The following is a 23,391-nucleotide window of genomic DNA, read 5'->3' on the forward strand; positions in this document are numbered from 1 at the left end:
AAAACCTTATTGCTCTTAAAAGAATTACAATAATCATAAACTGTACAAATGACAATTATAAACCTGACAATCATTATCAATTTGGGATCCGTCTCTCTCAATCTGTGCCATAAATTTTCCAATACGTTGTGAAGACTTTAGTAAAAACTATTCACCAGCTATCAAAGCATTTTGCTGTCGAGCTTGTTCTAGAAGCAGAACATGTTGAAGGAGCGAGGGGTGGCTGTGAGTATTGGTTTCTCCTTCAACTGCTGTTGTGGGCAAACCAGATGGTAGCGAGGTGGTACTCACGAACTTCCCTGTTAAGGCACCACCCTGACGCAAAGACTGAATAGCTTGCCTTTCCGCTTCTTGCTGTGCTGACATTTTTTGTGAAGCCTGTAAATGGTCAAAAAAGGGCATTATTCAAACAAAAACAAGTACATTTTATAAGAGGACTTGCATCTCCCTCCCTTCTACCCATTTATACCATTTTACTGTTCATTCTTTTCAACCTTATATTTACAGCAGGCTGAAAAGAATGAAGAACGAAAACAAAGTTTAGATCAGGATAAAAACTGCAGAATAAAACAGGAAAGCCACCAACAGCCAAACATTTTTAAACTGTAATGGCCTATTTGATAATTAAGTGTTTTCATACTAATCCTCTGCACACAGACTCTACAAGGGTGGCTCAGTAGTTCGCACTGCTGCCTCACTGTGCCAGGCTTGATTCTAGACTCAGGAAATTGTCTGTGTGGAGTTTGCATATTCTCCCCTGTCTGCGTGGGTTTCCTCCAGGTGCTCCACAGTCCAAATATGTGCAGGGTAGGTGGATTGGTGTGCTAAATTGCCCATAGCACCCAAGGATGTTTAGTTAGCTGGGTTAGACATGGGAAATGCAGGAGCAGGGGAATGGGTCTGGGTGGAATGCTCTTCGGAGGGGTGGTGCGGACTTGTTGGGCCAAATGGCCTGTTTCCACACTGTAGAGATTCTATGAATTTCTATGCAGTGGAGAAATAGCATAACAATGTTGCATTAAAAGAAAATGCCGATCGATGTACTTTGCCGAAGATCAGCGTCGAATTATTAAAAAACCTATTTCCATATGTAATAATTCTTATGCCACACATGGTAAGAAACAGCGAGTGCTCTGTTTTGACAATCTCTCAAAAACACTTGGAACAAAAAGCCACATTTCTCCAAGTGCATAGGATTATTTAAAGTAGGTCTAATTTGCAATGTGCTATTCCCCCCACAATTACTTGGTTGGGATGTCTTCTCATTTTGTTTAAGCTTCTGAGGACTTTGGTTGAATACTACACAATGTGAACCAAAGTTCTTATGAATCAAGAGGCAAAAGGTGCCACAGAAACACATAAATGGAGCTAAGAAAGCTTTATTGGCATGACTTGCCACCCAAATCTCAAGTTCCTCATGTTTGCTGTCATTCAAAAACCATTGTTTAATTGTAAATTAAAGTCAAACAATAACAATTCTGTTCAATTAAAAATTAAACTAGAAATGAACTAATTAAGATCATTTTTATGAACACAGTGGGAGCACTACATTTTCCACAAAATGAAACTGTTTACTTACATTGATCTGTGCATTGGATACTGCTACTGTAGCTGGCAGCCCCAGGGAAATGTTTGGTAGTGAAGGAGATGTGTACAGGCTGAGCTGACTTGCTGACCCATCAGCGTTCACTGCTTTGTGATGTGGATGCATATGCTGTGGATTAAAAAAACAATGCTTTACATGTTGTTGAGGCGCTGACTTAACAAAGTACTATTCTTTCTCCAAGTGGACTTGATGTTGCTTTTTATATGAATCAGCCTAACATGCCACACTTGAGCAGAACATGACGATTGCATTCTGGGAAGAAATACACCGTTCTAAATTTGCATCAACAATTCACAGCCATATTCAGCAAGACTGTATTCAGATCTCAATTTCATTACTGGTCAGTTTGAGTATAGGTATGATGGTGACAATATTCATTGTGGGCATGAGGGCATTTGAACGTTGCTGTTCATGGGCATTAACAGGAACATACTGGGTTACTTTGCCTAAAAGAAAGTTCAGTTGAATTTTGAATATTTAGTGCAGAAAGAGTTTGTTTTGTTTATAATACAAATTTCTAACTTCAGCACCAACATGGAACAATAATCTAACAGCTAAGCTCCTCTAATATTGTTTGAACCATCTACATTTTTAACTTAGAAAAGTATGGAATTAATGGCAAATGGAACAGCGCATCACAATTCACACTGGGGATATGATAACCAACACCGTATTGATATGTGGCTTTCAGGGATTTTAGGATGTTACATGTTTAATTTGGATCTGAATCAAAGAACCGATAATGACTTTTTAAAATGAATTTGTTCAATCAATTCAAAATTCACATCTGAACAGGTTTATTTGTAGGTTGAATCTCTGAAAATTTTACTTTAAATTTTAACATGTAATTAATTTGGTCTGAAAGATCACAGCCTTGTAAGTATTTCACTAGGCAGATCAAATACTCACGCTTTATACTTGAGCCTGCAACAGATAACCTCAACTCAATCTCAAGTTCCTAAAGTGCATAGTGAAAGTTTCCACTGCATGAAATTCAGTTCTGACCAATGAGAGGCACGTTTAACGTCTAATTCAAAATTAACTTGAACCTTAAAAACACATTAAACTAAAAGTCAGAACATTAACAATATAATTTATCATGCCATCATACAAAATATTTTTCAGTCTCATCAAACTTGAAAAGGACGAGAACAGTTTGGGACACCACTTACGATGACTGTAGTTGAGGAATTACATCAAACCTAACTTTCAGCTTCCTGCTTTCAAATGCAGAAACTCAATTACATTATTCATCTAATCTGGATCTAAGGATGCTTTTGCTTGCAGTCAGAATAAAAACACTTTCTTTTAAAGACATGGCACCTCTTCATTGGACAACCGCCATTCCAAGTGGAATGATTACGTAAATCACATGTAAATGGACGTATTACACTTGACATTTTCAAACCAATGTTTTGCAACCAGGAAAGGTCATCTTCACTGATCGTGATCATGCCCTTCTGACCACAAGAAAACCTGGTGATAGGGAACACTAGCTACATATGTGGAGATAAGAGAATTCAAGCAATAGAAACAACTGTTTAGGTGTAAGTGCCCAAAAAAATGTCTCCACCTCAGTTCAAGGTACAACAGCAATGTTATACTGAACAGCATTATTCAGATTATAGTATGCTGTCAAAACATGCTTCCCATGTCAATATACTTGATACTACGGGAGAAGGGATTACTAGTTGGCAGTCTTTACAGGAAACATCCTAAAAACATAGACAACTACACGTTCATATTTTAACCTCAAGGAGGATTTTGCAGGAATGATCAATGTTTATTATGTACAAACAAACATGCATACACTTAGTTCTGTTTTTATCGACTCAGTATTCCTTTTCAGGAACAATAAATCTACCAGCAGCAAAATTTTGGTAAGACCACTGTATATTTCTTTCTTATTCAACACTTAAAGGCCTTGCAGCAAAAAAAAAGGAACCTTCATAAATACTTAATAATGAAAAACCATGACGCAATTTTTATTCTGGATATCAGAATGAGTCATCCTTAGTCAGAATGCATGATAGCATGCTTGACATTTCAGAAAGCTTCATATTCTGAAAGTTTGCAGTCTCAATAGCCTCAAGGTTAAATTATTTGTAAACAGCACAAGAGTAATTGAGCTGAACATTCTAACAGTTTAGGCTAATGGGTATAGGCAGCAAGTTTGAGTCACATGAAACTTCACTTGCTAAAATAGTAAGTCAAATACAAACATAATCTAGCAACACAATCATGACTTAAGAAAGCAAATTACTGATGAAAATTTTAATTACATATTTTCTGATTTGAGATTGTGCATTAGGGGTCTTTTTAGGAAAGGGATACGATAAGACAACAGTTAATATTCAGCCAAAAGTTGTAAAGCATTAAAGTAGTTTGCTCAGAAATAATAATGTCACAAGTGGCTAAGGAACAATAACCCATAGTACATTAAACAGAAGTTCTTCAGCATATTTGCTGTAATTTAAGCGTTTCAGTAAATATCAAAAATCTACACAACTAAATGAATCAAACTTAAGAGGAGGCGTGAAACGTCACATGAACCTTAAATACATACTGTTGTGAAGTGGGTTGGCACATTGTCAAACTCAGCCGAGATTGAAAAATAACTTCGGCAAGTTCAGTCATTCCAAACCTATTTTCTACTGGTCTCCATCCCAAAGCATACAACTTGCAGAAAATAAAAAATATAGACTGTTGAAACTGTCATAGGCTTCTGTGACTAGGGTTAAAGTATATTGGTGAGGCAAAATGGAGAGTCTTTTTTGAAATAAAAACATTGCTTGCAGATGATCTTAAATAAAATTTATGGCTTGTTGCAGCATAATCAATAATACTGGCTATTTTTCACAGCTATCTTCAAGGCTGCAATGAAATGTTATATAACTCTTTATCTATTATCTTCTGACAACCAACGATCAGACTCTCAAATTATTTTCAATTAATGTACTTATAATGGTGCTACAACTTAATTAGTACTAATACTAAAAATGCCAACACACAAAATTAATGCCTGTAGACTTCACAGCAACAATTTAAAACAAGGCTAATTATGACATATTTAGAAATAAGTGACTTCAAGATTTAATGGTCGGTACAAGCTATTACCTCAACATGAATATTGGGTACAGAACCGGTTGTTCCGTTCTCAGCAGGAATATTGTTTGAACTGTTCGGAGAACTAGGGCCAGACCCAGGAGCACTGTTACAGACTGAGGAAACTGAAATAATCAAAACAAAGAAACTAGCATCAAGGAAATAGCAGCCTTGTTATATTCTAACCAAATGCTCAAGACCAAGAAGTATAGATTAAAACTCACTACAGAAACAAGCAACAGATACACATTCATTCAAGGAACAAGTTTGTCGTTTTTCAATTTGAAACAGCAAAAGAGTTCAACTGACTCACTGATCAGGTTTTGTGACTTCTGCACTTTTCAACTAGCAACTTTCCAACTGTTTACATTAATGAGTGGAAAATTACTGGATGACAAGAGCAGGCAGAAAATCATATATAATATTATTTTAACAACCATCGTGGATACAACAACTATTTTTTGTTGCTTTATTCTAATTTGAAAATTACATGAAATTTGGTACTGTAGCAGACTCTAGCTTTTTTCAGGAAGTGAAATTTCTTCAGTGTTTAATAATTTAAAGCAGCAGGGTTTTCAGAGCACATTATTCAAAATCTAGTTCATCATTTTTGCAGAAAGCAACAAACGTAAAAGAGTTTTTCTGGAACCATTTAAAGTACATGGACTCTTGCCATTATAATAGTCCAAGTACAAACTTCCTCTCTACAAAGCTAAAACATTGACATTTATTGTGGAAAGAATAATGGTACCTATGGAAGCTAGGCACCGAGTTATACAACAAAATTTAAAAGCCTTAAGGCTGACAAACTTGTTTAGACTTACAAAACTTCAGCATTGCTGAAAAATAAGACTTCATTGAAGCTTTCCATCTTATTTTCATCAGAACAAAATACAGGAACACCAATTCAAAGGGCAACCAATATTTATACTGCCTAAGAGGAAAGTGTTGATTAGTTAGTAAATGAATTGAGATTAGTAGAAGCATCGTCACTGGAGAAGATACCCATTAATGCTATCGACAGTTAACTGATTGCTTTGTTTAAATTTTAAATTGGGTAGGTTGACTTGGATCGATAAAGGCACTGCCTGAAAAATTAACCACTGAATCACTGTAATCTATTTTGCTGATTTGAAGTATGCGTCAACGTTATTTCCACGTGCAAAGAACAGGACCCTGTGTTTTCACATAAATAGCTTCGAGTACAAGGAAGTGTAGCACACTGTGAGCCCAAATGGCAATCTTCAATTTGTTGTCAGTGTAATTCTTTGCACACTCAGCACTCTCCAACAATGTTCTGTTGATTTGCCTCTAGAACTGGTATCCTTGTCAATTTGCAGAATGAAAAGCTTTGACCAAGTGCGTTGTTTTTCAGCAATACTCAAGATTAATTTAGCAAATCTACAATTATTGCTGCCTGGATTTGCTTGTTCTCTTCTACCAATCTGTTCTACTTCCATATATTCTAGTAAGCCTTTGTATTAATTACTTTGTTGCTCTTTTACTTATATTTATGATCGTCCAAAAATAAATTTCCACCTCAACAATGTGAAGGAAGAGGATCAAGAACACTGAGTCAGGCCAAGCTGTCTGGACATGCTGCACCCACATGCTGGCACTCGTATCTGCTCTGAGAAGTGCATATCTCTCTTTACAGGCAGTCAATGCCCTAGAGGACTTTTCCTCTTGGAGACCATGATAGCAGATGGCATAATATTAAAATATGAATACCTGATTAATCATCAAATCAATGAGCAAACAGCTTTGCTATTGTATATCACGTTACTAGTAGAACAGATGAAAAAAACAGACACCCTCAGCAAGGAAAATTCAATTAACTTCAACCAGCAGACGACAACATACATGGAGACATTGCAACAGCAACAACCCTGTACTGATCATTATGGAACATCTTTATTAAATCTGGGTCAGAAGAGAGTCAGATACAGAGCAGTGACACGACTGCAAAAAAGCCCCATACTGCTCATGTACATCATATAACTGGCACAACCAACGAGACAAGCCATGCATGATTTTATGAGATGCAGCAAATCTAAATTAAAATAGTGTAGAGTGTCAAGAGAGAGAAACCCTTCTCAAAAATCACCTCACAAAGCTGCTCTTCCATTTTGTCATCATACAGGAAGTCGAATGTTAGACTGCTCTAGCAACAGTCAGAGCGTGCTTGTATATTTATTTTCTTCTCTTGCCTTGTTTTCATTCATTTCTTTACCTTCTCTGCCTCCAGTCTTATGAAATTGTTAATAGTTCAGACATTTTTAAGGATTTTCCAAACATAATGAAAAAGTATTTCTCCCCATTTGGTCATTCCACTGTGTTACTTCAAATAATCAACTTTCAATCATGTTTACACCATTTTTGTGGTCCCTACGCCTATACACATTTGGATCTATAGCAGTGAGTAAGTTTGCAAACAGGGAGATGCTAAAGAAATTGGGCTTGGGAATATAATCATTCTGCAAAACTTGAACTAACTGTTAACCACTGACTCTGACTTACATGGCCCAACTGTATTCAGGTTGTGTAAACAGCAAAACCTGAATTAAATCTGAAAATGATAGGATTAAGATCTGAGTTTCAAAACAGAGACACAGCACAATACACTAGTGAAAGTATCATGCAATAAGCTCCATGTTAATGAACTAATTATTGGATTATGCATCACAGTACATTGTTTTATTTAGTTTTCATTACATTGTGCTTAAATGATCCAATAAAAGGAATGTAAGAATTAGTTTTTTAGAACCACGTAAAGATCGTAGAATTTATAAAGTAAAATTCAGTTGCTTAATGCCTTTGAAGAATTGATTTTCCATTGTTTACAAAGAATTTCAGAAGAGTCAGTCATGATCAGACTTAAACATCGACTCTATTTCTCTCCACAGATGCTACCAGACCTGGTGAGTTTTTCCAGCATTGTATTCATTGCTTCAGTTTATAGCATTTGTGCATTTTGCTTTTAGTCATCTGTGTGTGACACTCTGAGGCCTCAACAAGTTTGTTCAGTGTGTGCTTGAACCATATAGGCTTGGAATGTTTCATCAGATTTGATTATACTATCTTGGGATGACGGTGGAATAAATCATTCCAGTTATCTTTTCTGACTGCTACCCAGTAATTTCTGAGATTTGCTTCTTTGGATATGGATAGGACAGAATTTTTTTGGTCTTTGGTACTTAGAAGCAAAATCATGTTGAGGTACACACATTTTGGATAAGACAATGATGAGCCTTTACCACCTGTGGAACTGTCCCTCAGCAACCAGTTAACATTTTAACGAGGGAAAGATTACTATTTTAGTTTTTTTATTTAAAACAAGTTTTAGCAGCAGACATAATAACAAGGCAGTAAAAATCACTACTGGATGTGCTTTATTTTAGTTTCAGATTTTAAATGTCAGATGATGCAACACACACTCTATTCAAATCTGCAAACTTACCTGTGATTTCGATAGCTCTCTTCTTGAATGTACTAATTATTGTGCCATCCTTCCTCCTCAATAGCGGGCTGCTTCTCCTCTCAGCCACTTTCTGTTTTAATCTGGAACGTACTTTCAAATTGGGTTCAGAAGCTGTGTACATTATTTCAAGAAAAAAAATTAAAACTTAGCTTTGAAAATTTTTTTTTGCCTTAAAAAGCAAGTACTGGAATGAAGAAGGGAGGAGGTTTTACTAAGTGACAATTAACTGAATGACACCAGATTATTGCCTCAAAATTTTGCTTTCCTCAAGTTATAAATTAACGGTTGCAGACCAGAACACATTTATACGAATACAGTTTCTGATTAGTTTGCCACTTGTGAAGAAAAGTCCCATTAAAAAGTTAAGACCGTAAGTCTTTTCTGAAGAAGGATACTTACCCGAAACGTCAACTATCCTGCTCCTCTGATGCTGCCTGGACCACTGTGCTCCTCCAGCTTCACACTGTATAATCTCTGACTCCAGCACTGGCAGCTCTTACTATCTCTATTTAAGACTGTAGGTCTACTGACTTCTGCTCATTGACATCAGTCGCAAACTTCTAACTTTTGTTTTTATTTTTACATACTATTAGATTTGTTCCAATATCGAAAAACACAAACTTCAGAATACTGACGTGTCATTTTCATGAATACTATGTTATTGACCCTGATGAAATATTGAAAACAAATGAAAAACTCGCTCAAAACAACCATTCACACGGGAAAAGCTATTATACAGTGTCAATGATGGGTTACACAGCAGAACATTAAAAAGTGATAAAATTTAGATCTGTACCATTGTTTACATCAAGAGGCCTTTCTGCTCCTTTTAATTATAAAATATCTCATAAATAAATGCAAAAGCAATTTTAAGACTTGAAGGACATCACAGTGTAGCCAACATTATTTCAAAACTGGACTCATTTGCGGGCTTGATTCAATAAAAAGAAAATATTCATTTTTCAACTCTAAATTAAATGGATAAGGACAACTAACAAGTGATAATGAATTTTGTGTATAATGGAAATACAGAATTCAACAGTGTAGACTAAATAATTGTACCACTTATACCCTACACATGTTCACAAATTATCCATTTGGTTCACATGTCCGAGGGTAGGAAATCTATCATCCTCACCTGGTCTGGCATATATGTGATTCCAAACTCACAGCAATGGGGTTGACTCTTAACTGTCCTCTGAAATGGCCGAGACAGCTAATCAGTTCAAGGGCAATTCAGGAATGGGCAACAAATGCCGGCCTCATGAACAAAGTCCACATCCCATACAAGAATAAACAAAAACTGCAAGTTCTAATTGTGAGAAAATAAATGCTCAACAAATTGTAGACAAAAAGTACCTGCATATGTACTTTATGTGCTCTAACCTACAAGTTTACAGAACTGAGCTGTGGAATGCAAGATCGTACTGATTAGCTCTTTCCCAATCAGAATGGACACAATGGGCCATATAAATTCCTACTTTACCACAACTGTTTAGGATTTTGTACAAACAAACATTAACAATTAGAATGAATTATATTTCCTGTTTTGAAATCCCTGTTCAATTATCTTTTTGTCTGTGTACCATGCATTATTCCTGAATAATTTTAAAAAAAGGAACATAAGACTTAAGAGCAGGAACAGGTCACTAGGCGCTTGTCATTCTTTCAACTCAAGGCTAATCTTCTTATGCTCTTAACTCCATCTTCCTGTCTTTTCCTCTCCACCAAGACAGCCCCACAAACTTCAACTCTTTTGTCAATCAATATTCAAGGCTGGGTGAGACATTATCAAATCAAAATCTGCCCTCTACTCCTTTGAGAAAAACAAAATAAAAACTAAACTCTGAGGAAAATAAAATAAGCTTCAGCTTAAAAATAAAGCCTCTTATTCTGAAACTGCATTCCCTAATTCTAGATACCCCCCAAGAGGAAACTTTCTCCTGGTATCCACCATATCATGTCTCTCTGGATCTCACCTGTGTCAATGAGGTCACCTTGCATTGTTCTAAAATCTAAAGGGTATGTGCCAACCTGTTCAAATTTTCATAAGATCAGCTTTCATCCCTGGAATGAATCAAGTGAACCGTCTCTGAACTACCACTAATGCAATTACATCCCTTTTCAAATAAGGAGTTCAAAACTGTGTATAGTATTCCAGAGATGGTGTCACCAAGGCCCTGAACAATTGCAGGGAAATTTCTCTAGTTTCATACGCTGGTCTCCTTATAATAAATCCCAACATTACGTTTGCCTTGTTAATCATTTTCTGTATGTACATACTAATATTGGAAGTGCACATATGAACTTCTAAATGCTGCTTTCAAGATGATTTCTAGGAGTTTTGATGGACTTGTTTCTTGTAGCTTCAGTGAATATTTTTTCTTGTCTTCCTTCTTTTCACTTGAATTGCACGTTCAGAATTACAAGTTCACCACATAATAACGACATGCACAAACAGCCGGAAGTATTGGTTGTTTCCACCTCAACTTCAACCTGAGATCAATGAATGACAGAGTGCCAATCATCAACACAAGAAATAGCCTCACAGGATACAGAAAAAGCTATGGGTCTCAATAACGCCCAAGATAGTGTTGATGTCTTGGGCCTCAAACTGAGCCTGTAGGCAACTTGTTTTTGTAAAGCTACAACACTGGCTTCTCCCCAAAGTGCAACTTACTTTCTGCCAACAAAAAGTGGGACCAATTTTATTCAGTCACTTCGGTCCCAGCAACCTGTTCTCAATTGTCAGTAAAAAGATGAATGATATCACTAACTGTGTCCTTAAGCAGCACCTCCTCATCAACAACCTGGTTAATGCCACTCAGGTGAGTTCCATCAGGACAACTCAGCTCCAGGCTTCATGAGGAACCAGTTTGTGCCACATGTAGCAAGACCTTGGAAAAAATTCAGACTAGAGCTGATAAGCTGCAAGGCATAAATCAGAAGCGTAGAAGAGACTTTCCATTTGCTAGGATAAGTGTAATCCCAACATTCAAACAGCTCAACATCATACAGTAGAAACGAGCCAATAATAACAGTCCATCCATCACCTTGAACACTTACTTGCTCCACAATGAACATACCATGTCTGTAGTGCTTATTATTTATGAGATGCACTGTACTAACTCACCAAGGTTTCTTTGGCAACACCTCCCATAACCTATACTATCTGGAAAGGCAACAGGAGGCATGTGGAAATGTTACCACCTCCGACTATCTATAGCGTGCTGAATTGGAAATATATTGGTGTGCCTTCATCACTGATGAGTTAAAATTTTGGAACTTCCTCCTGAATATCACTGTGGGATTACCTTAACCGCATGGTCTGTCATAGTTCAGAAAAACAACTCATTACTACCTTCTCAAAGGTAGTCAGGAATGAACGACATGTGTCAGTTATCTTCTATCTATTGGCAATCACTTCTGCAGTCTTTGAGTATTCAGCAGAATTCTGAGAAAACAAATCCACTCCATCTCCACACTTGCCTCAACTTTAAAAATCCTAGCATGTTATAATGCATGAGGTCCCAGATTCAAACAAATAAAGACGAGACTGATTCAGCATTTTATGAACCATGATGGTTCTTCAGTCAATGCAGAATTTGGGAGGATGTCAACAAGGTTGCACCTTAGAAATGTGAAGAAACAGAAGTATTCTGGAACTTCTCTTGATCATTCTTGAGAATCAGACTGTTCACGTAGAACTTCTCTTTCGGCTATTAAATCTACGTACTGGTTGGACTTGATAGCCATTTTTTTCTCCTCAATCTGTATGTTCTATGCTGGTTTAATGATTATACTATTGAGCTATCAATCCATTGTTGTAGGTTCTAACCTTACAGTGGCAGGCATACCGAGCAATTTATGAACTTGCATCAGAAAAATTACTGTAGAAACTGCTAGTATACTAAGAAAACGCAATAAATATAAGTCACATATTTTAGGGAAGGACAAAAATCCAAACTCGTCTGGTTTGCATGCAGCTCCAGTCTTACACTAAACATCAGACTCTCAATGCTATTAGTCAAAGCAGGAGTGGTCAAAACTACACTTGCCACTGTTGTCCCATCTCTAAAACAGTCAGGCCAGTATGTAGCACATAGATGAAAAACAAACCTGTCTGATCTCACCAGTATAACTAGTTTCTTAATGATACGACTGAAAGAATTTTCCATCTCATCTTCATTAACAAAATACTCTGCACATCAATATAACAGCAGTCAGATAATGAAATTAAAACTGGGCCCAATGTTTCTTCTACTAACTATTACTGCTTAATCACTAAAATGTCTGCACCAGTAATTCAGTGTCAAAGAATCATACAACATGGAAACAGGCACTTTAGTCCAACTTGCCCATGCTGATGACGTTTCCGCAAAACTAAGGCAAGTCTCACTGGCCCGCTTTTGGCCCACATCTCTCTAAACCTTTCCTATTCATGTAACTTTCCAAATGTCTTCTAAATGCTGTAACTGTACCTGCATCCACGACTTCCTCTGGAAGTTCATTCCACATACAATCCACTCTTTGTTATGAAAAGTGATCCCTCAGATCCCTTCTAAAGTCTTTTCCTGACCTTCAAAATATGCCCTCAAGTTCTAAACTTCCTGACCCAGAAGAAAAAACCTCTGCCATTCACCTTAGCTATGCTCTTCATGATTTTATAAACCTCTACAAAAAGGTCACCCCCTCAACTTCCCACGTTCCAGTAAAAGTAGTCCCAGCCCAACAAGCCCCTCCAATTCCAGCAACATTCTGGTAAATCACTTCTGAACCATCTCCAATTTATTAATTTTACAGCAGGGTGACCAGAACTGAACACAGTACTGCAAAAGTGGCCTCATCAATTGCTGTACTCAACTGCCTGAGCAATGAAGGTAAGTACGCTAAACACCTTCTTAACCACCCTCTCTACCTGCGATACAACTTTCCAGGAATCATATACCTGAAACCCTAGGTCCCTCTAACTGACAACACAATCCAGGGCTCTACCATTAACTGTATAAACCCTGGGGAAGCAATGGCTTAGTGGCATCACTGGACTGTTAATTCAGAGACCTAGATAACATTCTGTGGACCCAGGATCGAATCCTGCCATGATGGATAGTAGAATTTGAATTCAATAAATATCTGGAATCAAGAATCTAATGATGATCATCAATCCATTGTTGCTTATTGGAAAAACCCATCTGGGGTCCTTTTGGGAAGCAAACCATCCGTACCTAGTCTGGACTACATGTGACTCCAGATCTACAGCGGTGTGACTGACTCTTAACTGCCCTCTGGGCAATTAGGGATGGACAATAAATGCTGCCTGGCCAGCAATGCCCTCATCCAAATTAAACTCCCATCGGCTAATGCTCAGCGCACTGGCCCAACTGATCAAGATCCCTTTGTAATCTGACATAACCTTCTTCAGTGTCCACTGTGCTAACAATTTTGGCGGGATCTGCAAACTTACTAAACATGCCTCCTAAATTCTCATCCAAATCATTCATATAAATCACGATGAAAAGCAGACCCAGCACCGATCCCAGAAGATGACCACTAGTCACAGGCTTCCAGTCTGAAAAACAACCCTCAATCACCACCCTTCGTCTCCTACTGTCAAGCCAGTTTTGTAGCCAGTTGGTCAGCTTTCTCTGAATTCCTTGTGATCTAACTTTATCAGTCTACCACGCGGAACCTTGTCAAAGGCTTCACTAAAGTCCATGTAGACAACATCCATGGCTTTGCCCTCATCAATCTTTTTTGTTATGTCCTCAAAAACCTCAATTAAGTTTGTGAGATATTAAAATTGATCAGACTCTAAGAAAATAATCGTTCTTTTTTGCGACTGGTCCTGACAGGTTAATTCCAAGATTTTTGGACCAGGACAGTTCTGATCACATGTCAAAAGCAGACAATTGTTTAGTTGTTAAATGCAGTTTCAACATATATCATTCGAAGATGGGAGGTGGAATACCAAATGAATCAATGTGAAGAACAAAACAGTTGGTTACAGTGTAATGGCTGAGGACACATTGTTATATTAAATATTAACTAAATAATTAGTTGTGTATAGGGGTGGGACATGATACAGCTTCTGTTGATTTACATAGTTAATTATTAAAGTACCAATATTTCTGACATTAGTGTAATTAACATTTTGCCTTCCAATTTATTTAATGTAAACAGGAAAATTTCCCATTTCTTTTGCAATAGTTCACAAATTCTGTTGGCAGTGTATATTGCTCAGTGCAATAAAGAATTTGAATGCATTGCAACCTTTATTACCAATGAATATTAACCCAAACTCAACAGTTTTTGTTTAAGTTTATACCCAAAAATTAAACCAGGATAGAATAAATTCAATTTTCTAGAATGTAAAATGATCAGATTCCCAGTTTAATATCTACCCTCGGATTCCTATGTGTGGCAGAATGCAGGATATTGAGTTACAAGTAACAGGACAAGACACAACAATCTCTTAGAATAGTCAAAACAGTATTTATATGATATAGTGCTAATTTAAAAAATAATCAAATTTCTTACGTTACAGATGCAATAACAAAATTATCATGTTAATGTTTTTACTTGACAATACTGGCAATTTGCACTTTCAAATATGAGTCCTTTGTTTGGGTTCCTATGTCTTAAATACTGCTAATTATCAAATATATCTTCCCTAAATATTTGGAGAGCCTTAGTATCTGCATACATGTGGGGAAAACCTTAAATTGGTGTAAACGCATCAAAAAATTTAATTGCCCTTATCTAGGTATAGACATTGAATAACAGAATTCAAAAATGAATTGAAAAAACATATTTATGCCTTTTAGCTGACTCAGACTTGACATGCGTTTTAACATCATACTATTACATTATTCCCCATTGCTCCATTTTAAGCTGGGCACTTAGTTTTCAGCTGTTACAAGTGGTTTAAAAATAAATCTCATTAAATGTTGAATACTCACCAGTTTTTCGGAGTGGAAAATCATCTTTTCCATCATATGATCCCAGCAGTGGGACTTTGTAGGTGGGAGGAGTTGTACTCTGGGGTGGGGAGCCCTGATCCAGTGATGCATGGTGGGCTCCCCTAGAACAATCAAGGGAAAAGTATATCAACACAGCTGTATCTACAATGGCACACTTAAAGTGTATATAAATATTGATAAATGGTTAGTATATTTCAGTGAACTTACTCCACAAAGGAAATTCAACCCAATTAATTTAAATCGGGCTAAACTCACAATATGATTCCAGGTTGGGATGGTCATTTAATCCATCTTAGTTTATCCATTCAGAATTTTCCTAAATTCAGGGCGGCATTCACACAGCTGCAAAATGATTCCAGGTTTTTGTCTTCACCGTCGTAACTTAAAGTATGTTGAATGTGTTCATTAATCACTGCATGAAGAACATCTTGGTAACAGTCTGAAATTTGCATTTACTAGTTTGTACTTGCGACCTTTAAGCCTAAATTTTGACATATATTTTGCTGTTGACTACTCATTATACTTTTCACTTCTTAGAAATTTGCCATCAAAAATGTCTCTTTCTTCCTCAAGATGCAAATACCATCTCTGACAGTAAGTGCAAGTATTCAAGACACTTCACAACAGCATTTTCATACAAATTTGAAATTGAACCACACAGACCAATACGTGGACTGATGGCAAACCTGGCCAAATAGGTAGATTTTTAGGTAACAGCTTAAAAAATGGAAAAGAGGGGACCCTAGAGCTTACAGCCTGAAGGACAGTGTTATCGCGACATTGCTATTGTAGCAGAAACAAAGAGGCCCACGAAATGCTCTGGAGACACAAATACAAATCCCACTGTGGCTGCTGATAAAATTTCTAATTAATTAATTAATTAACCTAGAATGAAAAGCTATTGTCAGTAATGACATACACAAGTTATCAGTTGTCTTAAAAATCCCTCTGGTTCACTTGTGTCCTTTACGGAAGTGAATGTATCATTCTTACTTGGTTTGCCCTACGTATGACTCAAGGTCAACAGCTGTGCGGCTATTAATTGCTTTCTGAAATAGCTGAGCTATCAGTTGTAGCAAATCATAACAGCAAAGTCAAAAAGAAGTAATACCAACTAAGTCCTGGCAACACCAGAAACAACTACAGCATACTCTGCCCAGTCAACTCCACAAAGTCCTCCTTATTAACATCTGAGGCAGGTGTCTAAATTGGAAGAGATCTTCCATATACTAGTCAAGCAGCAGCCTAATAATACTCACCAAATTATGACTTACAAACTAACGTCTCAAACTCCACCACCGCTATACCCAAATCAATCTGGTAGGATACACCCAGTGGTTTACAGTTAGGAAGGTAAGAAGTCCTCAACAACACTGGACCCATAAACTGACATGATATGGCATATGCTTCACTCTACTAATATCAGCAAAACATGAATTCAATCCGGGTTCAATGAGAAATAAAGGCCACACCAGGAGTATCAGACATTCTGAAAAATAAGGTTCAAACCTGTTAAGTTAGATTACAAGACTTTATGCATTTTGGACAGTGAGTACCAGATAAGAGACAGATTCAAGTGAGCATACAAGCAATAGATCAGCTCAAAGCTTTGCAGTTCTGCCACATCCTGTTGTGAACGGTAGTAGATGATGAAATAACTAACCAAAGCAAGGGCTCCAGAAATATCCTCATGTTCAAATGATGGGGAAGTCCAGAACATCAGCGTCCAAGACAAAGCTGAAGCATTTGAAATCATCTTCAGCAAAAACTGCTGAATTGATGTTCCATTTTGGCCTCTTTCCTGAGGGTCCTTGTTTCACAAATGCCAGTCGTCACCCAATTTGATTCACTCCATGATATCAAGAACTTGCTGAAAGCAGTGGATACAGCAAAAGATCATGTTGCACAAGACTATTTTGGCAATACTACTGAAAACTCATGCTGCAGAGCCAATCAACTGACCATGAATTTAACTGGGATTATCAGATAAATGTTGTGGCTACTAGAACAGGTCAGAAACTGTGAGTTCTGCGGCAAGTGAATGATTTTGTGACTCTTCAAAGCCTGTCCATCATTTCCAAGGCACAAGTCTGGAGCATAATGGAATGCTCTCCACATGTATGGATGACTGCAGCTAAAACAAGCTCACAGCTATCCAGGACAACAGCCATCTTGATCCTTACACCATCCACCAACCCAAACATTAACCCTTGATCCTTACACCATCCACCAACCCAAACATTAACTCCCTCTGCTGCTGGCTCATTATAGCATCTATGTAAACCACGTACAAGATGCAGTGTAGCAATATGTGAAGTTTCCTTTGGCAGTACATTTCAAACCAATGCCCTCTGCTACCGAGAAGGACAAGAGCAGCAAACTTGTGGAACTACCACCAAATTCCTCTCTAAGGCACACAACAGTCGGAGAATTTCTCCACTGTTGTCTAGTCAGAAATATGATGTTTCCTTCCTAACAGCACTGTAGTGCACCTATACGAGATTGACTGTAGTGGTTTAGGGAGGGGGGTGGGCGCACACCACCACCTTTTCCAGCTAATTAGGGCTGGGTTTGCCAGTGATGTTGGACTGCAAGAACTAAATTAAAGAAAGGTATCTGAAAATTTGGTTTGATTTACTTATTGTTGCGTTTACCTAAAATAATGATAAGATTTGTTTACAGGCTGTACAGGCAGATCACAGTAAGCAAGGACAGATCATGGGAGAAAAAACTCACTCAGACCTATACAGGTTACACTGCACAAGGTGTGTGCAAGGCAAGATCATCATTATTTGAAGTTTAGTCCATTCATCAATCTAATAACAGCCAAGAAGAAGCTGTTCCCGAACCTGTTGTTGCATGTATTCAAGCTTCTGTATCTTCTGCATGATGGAAGAGGTTGTAAGAGAGTATTACTGGGGTGCGATGCATCTTTGATGTTACTGGCAGCCTTTCCATGGCAACAAGCTATGTGAATGGCTTCTGTGATGGTCTGGGCTGTGCACACAATCTTCTCTAGTTTCTTATTGTCCTAAGCAGAGCAGTTGCCATACCAGGCTGTTATGTACCCAGACAATATGCTTTCAACGGTGCATCAGTAGAAGTTGGTGAGGGTCCTTATGGACATACTGAATTTCCTGAGCTGCCTGAGAAAAAAGAGGTACTGTTGTGCCTTCTTGACTGTTGCATTTATGTGGGAAGTTCAGAAAAGGTTGTCAATTATCACTCATAGGAACGTGACGCTTTGCATCCTCTCAACCTCAGATTTGTTGATGTAGATAGCGGCACGTTCTAATCCTTTCTTTCTGAAGTCAATGAACAGTTCTTTAGTTTTGCCAACATTAAGGAAGATGTTGTTCTCATTGCATCACGTCACCAAGCTCTCTATTTCCTTTCTGTATTCTGACTCATCACTGTTAGCCATCCATTGTACCACAGTAGAGTCATCAGCAAACTTGTAAAATGGCTTTTGTTTGGAATTTGGCAACAGTCGTGGCTGTACAGGGAGTACAGCAGGACGCAGAGGATGCATCCTTGGGGAGCTCTAGTGTTGAGTGTTATCTTCACTGATCGCAGTCCGTGGGACAGAATGCTGAGGATCCAGTTGTAGAGGGCAGAGGTGAGATCAAGGTCTCAGAGTTTTGAGATCATTCTGGAGGGGATAATGGTGTTGAAGGTGGATCTGTAGTTGATGAGTTGGAGTGTGACGTAAGTGTCCTTTTTGTCCAGATGTTACAGGGATGAGTGCAGGCCTAGTGAAATAGCATCCGCTGTGGACCTGTTACATCAGTGTGCAAATTGTAGGGGGATCTAGGCAAGCTGGTAGACTACAGTTGATGTGGGTCGTGACCAACTTCTTGCAGCACTTGAAGGTGTAGTCACCCATGATGAGGATATTTAAAGCCAATGACCAGATAACAGTGTAGAATTTGCTGAGGGCAAACACTTTGAAGAATAATGCGCTTGAAGAAGATTTCAGAGATTGGGAGGCCACAGAAGGAATTTAAATTAAGCATTACAAATTTAAAATTGAGTTTTTGTTAAACCATGATCAATGTCAGTTGTCACGGCATGATGAGCGAGCAGGATTTTGTGCAAGTAGCAGTGGTTTGAGTAATCACATGTCTATGGACAGCAGAATTGGAAAGAAGACTGCAAGAGTTAAATAGTCAAGTCTCAAGGCATCAAGGACATGGATGAGAGCTTAGCAGTAAATAAACCAAGTCAATGCAAGTTGAGTGATGTTCTCAAGTTAGGAATCAGCAGTCTCATCATTGGCATTAATGTGAGATTGAAAACTCATCCTAGGATCAAATACAATATCTAGTTTAGCATCAGATCTCTGAACGCAGCTATATTTTGTCCATGGACTGCCTCCAACACTTCTGTGTCTCAGAGACTAGAATCGGACAGAGTACTAAATGTAGTGACGTATGAAAGAATCAGTCTGATCAGACCACAATATAGTTTTATTGCAACTTCTTCTGACAAATCTGGCTTTGTGTTCTAATATTCCACTGATTTTGATGATCAGTGATCTGAACAGACAGAACAAACAATGCTGAACCTACTGTGTCTTTTGGATGTTTTCTTGACAAGCTGAAATATACAAGTTTCTGTTAAGTTCCAATTGATACGACAAAAGGAAAGAAAGGATGATCTAAGTGAAATTTCTACTTCATGGATGCACCGTAATTTGCAGAAATTTACTGTGTTCTGACTTTTTAAACTGTGACTTAAACAACTGGGTGACATTATGTCTACAGAAAAGTAGGTCATACAAATGCCAACAACTGAAGGTTGAACTTTTTGATTCGAGCAACTTCTGCTGCAAGGTCATTTTTTTGGCAGATTCATGTATAACACAAGTTGATCATACATAATATTGAAAGAAACAAGCGTTATTGCAGATCAGGTCATTGTATTTTGAGCAGCGCTTAGGCGATCGTAAAAGGGACTGTGAAATACATTTCAGATGCTTCACTACACTTTCTCAGAAATCATTACTGCTGAACACCAAGAATGGGAATCTTCTTCAGCATGTGGTTCATTACATGAGCATGCTCCATAGCTATGGGGAGACAGAAAAAACATTACACTTAGCCTTTTACATCCAAATGAACTCAAAATTAAATCCTTATTTTAAATATATAATCAACACTGTTCAAAGCTCTCGACTCTTACAAATAGACTGTGCTCTCCCAAACAGTTCCTCAAACTATACAGTGAGTTTCTGAGGATTAGAGACCAGAAAGATACCCAGTTCAATTGTCAATTAAGTGAGCAATAAGATAACTATAATTGTAGTTGAAGTTCTTGCATAAAACAGGCGCCAGACATTCAGAAGCAAAACAGACCAATGAATACTCATTTGGTGAAATGAGAGACTGCATGTGGAACTGTTGGGGGCCAAAAAGGACTGGCAAGAGAAAAACAGGTGAGAAGAAATTTTATTTTGACAGAAACCGGATGAACAGGGATGTGCAACATATATGTTCAGACTGAAGTACTGACGCTATAAATGCTTCCATAAAATTAATTTTCTTAATATATAAAGATCATGGAATATAAAAATATGCTTCTACATTATAAAGGTAAATCAACTGATAGATAGGGTACAAACTCCAGCGCTTCAATTATGAAATGAGATAAATGAGCAGCAATACAGAAAACAACTAGTAACAAAAAAATTGACAGACAACAAAGAACTGAGAATGCAGGAGGTCTGTAACAAAAACAGAAATAGCTGATGAAACTCAGCAAGTCTGACAGCAATGGTGGGAAGAGAGCAACGTTAATGTTTTGAGTCTGGTGACTTCATCACTGGACTCAAAATGTTAATCCTGTTCTCTTCCCACAGATGTTGCCGGACCTGCTGAGTTTTGCCAGGAACTGCTTTCTTTTGTTCAAGAGAAGTTTGGTCTGCTACTTCAAATTAAGCAGAACAGGACAATGGGACAAATTTATATCTGAAATTCTTAATGGAACAAATAATGACAACTGAATGGACCACCTAGTAGAACAGTGGAGGCAAGAACCGTGGAATCATTCAACAGTTAGATAATAACGGATTATAGTCTCATTTAGACATGTAAACTACGATGGATGGAATGGCCTTTCCTATCTGCATCGATCTTGTAATCACATGTCAATTTATTACTTGTTACTTCAATTTTTGTCAGAAAAGTTTACTCAGAAGGAACACCTGCTCTAGACTATTGATGCAATTTCCTTACTAAGACATTTGTTGAACTATTCCACAAACACATTACTTCCGGGGTGCGTCACAATTAAAAATATATTGTCAAATTAAAGAACAATTCTATTCTTTCTCAAGATTTTATCTTTAAATTCAGAGTAAAAACAGTGTGAAAGCATAAAAGATAAAATTACAACATGTAGAGCAGGTATAACCTACAATATAAATGTGCACATATAGTACCAGCTTTTGGGTTGCTGAGGGAGGGAATGGTTCAGTCCACTGGTCACAGAATCCTTTGAAGCAGTTTTACTTAGCAGGAACTCCTGAAGTTTTAATTTGACCTCTGTACTAGCTATTGCACCTGAAGAGCAGAAGGAAGCACAAATGAGAACTAAGATGTCACAAAAATACATGGTGGTATTGCAATAATATTCAATTGAAATGTTTTAGCAGATTGAATAGTGCCTGTTTACTCATAAATAATGAAGAAATTTAACTAAAACATATTTTAACGGATCTGCTCCTTCCTATAGTAAATAGGACACATGGCTGAAATTGAGATCTGCATTAATTTGTTTAATGGTTTAATATTAATGTTCATAAACTGTTCACGTTACCACTAAAAATTATTGAGGATTTTTGTCATTAAATACAGGACAGTTAAGAATGTCATTTTAAAAATGCATTATTCTATATCAGGATCTAAAAGAATTTTTTTTAAAGCAGTTTATTATTATGAAGTGGCTGCAAAGAAGAAATTAAATCATTCTGTTCTCAATAAAATATTATTTAATTAATGCAGCAATTACTTGGAATACGTTTTTTGTAAATCACGAATATAGGGTTTATTAAGTTTAGATATACGGTTATTTAACCAAGAACAATTTATTCCACTCAATTCCATAATGAAAAAGTCACACATTTACAAGGGCTATTTAGACTGATGTTAGCACTTTATGAATACAATTACTCAACATTGGTGTAATGATGCATTATTGGACTATTTTATTTAAGAAACAGTCCTTTACATAACCAAAGCTTGGTTTCCTCCTTTGTGATTGCTTATCTAATGTCCAATATCTTTTTTTGCATTGCCTGAATTTTAATGGGGTCCATGAAGAGTTCTACATACTATGGTGAGACTACAACGCAGCTGACCGGGTACCGAAAACTTCAGGGTCATCTTTCTCAGAACAATTTTATTATCATCAGGACGTAATGTGGAGCAACTGAGAGCAAAGGATAAATTAGTGTGAATGATCTCAGAGCAATGCTACGAATTCTGCAAATTAAGAGGGATATTGACTAAAATAAATGTTTTTGCCTCGCTCCCATGAGCTCAAAATATCGCATTAAGGAACTAAAGAAAGGAAGGAAAAAGAAATCAAAATTTTGGTAAAGCAGACAAAATGTCATTGCAATATATATTTACGTTTAAATTCATTACATATTTGGGTGAATTTTGAGGTTTGTTCTCTGAGATAATACAGCATTCCCTTTTTGCTGTGGTACATTGTGAAATACACTAGGGTTTGATTAGCTTCAAATCAGCTGCGTTTCCCAGACCATCACGTTAGTGTAAATGAAATACCTGTCGCAGAAGTAAACTGTCTTGGCACATCAGATAGGTCCTTTTCAGAGATTTTCCACCCCATCCTCTTAGAACTGCAAGAGCTCAAGTAGAGGGGGCAGCTTTTGATTTAGCAAAAGCTCACATTCACATATAGCTTCCTTACTTTCCTTGCCTTTCTCTTTGTTTCGAAGCATAAGCAATTGCTGTTCCAATCTCTGTTTTTCCAATTCTTCATGTCGCTGCTGTTCAAGCTTGCGTTGTTGTTCCAATTCTTGCTGACGCTTCACTGCTAGGATCTCCTGTTGTTGCTTGCACAAATGACATAGCAGGCCAGGTAAACAGGAAGCACATGCTACTTTCTGAATTTATTGGTTATTATTAATATTATTAATCTATTTTGTTTAAGTGTTGAAAACCCAGGGATTTGCATTACCGACTCTTAAA

General features: G+C 37.4%; 1 protein-coding gene across 16 annotated transcripts in view; it reads right to left on the bottom strand.

Moving 5' to 3' along the window:
• Window positions 1–23,391, bottom strand: part of hdac5 (histone deacetylase 5) — a 316,103-nt gene that overhangs the window by 105,969 nt on the left and 186,743 nt on the right. For 13 of the 16 annotated variants that reach the window (XM_059638855.1, XM_059638854.1, XM_059638860.1 and 10 more), the window contains 7 exons: window positions 23,111–23,255; window positions 21,615–21,735; window positions 15,152–15,273; window positions 8,172–8,303; window positions 4,724–4,836; window positions 1,580–1,714; window positions 156–378 (listed from right to left, as the gene is read on the bottom strand). In XM_059638855.1, coding sequence (XP_059494838.1) covers window positions 156–378; window positions 1,580–1,714; window positions 4,724–4,836; window positions 8,172–8,303; window positions 15,152–15,273; window positions 21,615–21,735; window positions 23,111–23,255 — 991 coding nt within the window. Of the gene's footprint in view, window positions 1–155; window positions 379–1,579; window positions 1,715–4,723; window positions 4,837–8,171; window positions 8,304–15,151; window positions 15,274–21,614; window positions 21,736–22,965; window positions 23,045–23,110; window positions 23,256–23,391 lie in introns of those variants that run through there. The other 3 variants (XM_059638849.1, XM_059638850.1, XM_059638862.1) reach the window with 3 other exon arrangements.

Source organism: Stegostoma tigrinum, chromosome 31 (assembly GCF_030684315.1).
Source record: "Stegostoma tigrinum isolate sSteTig4 chromosome 31, sSteTig4.hap1, whole genome shotgun sequence".
Classification (NCBI taxonomy): Eukaryota; Metazoa; Chordata; class Chondrichthyes; order Orectolobiformes; family Stegostomatidae; genus Stegostoma; species Stegostoma tigrinum.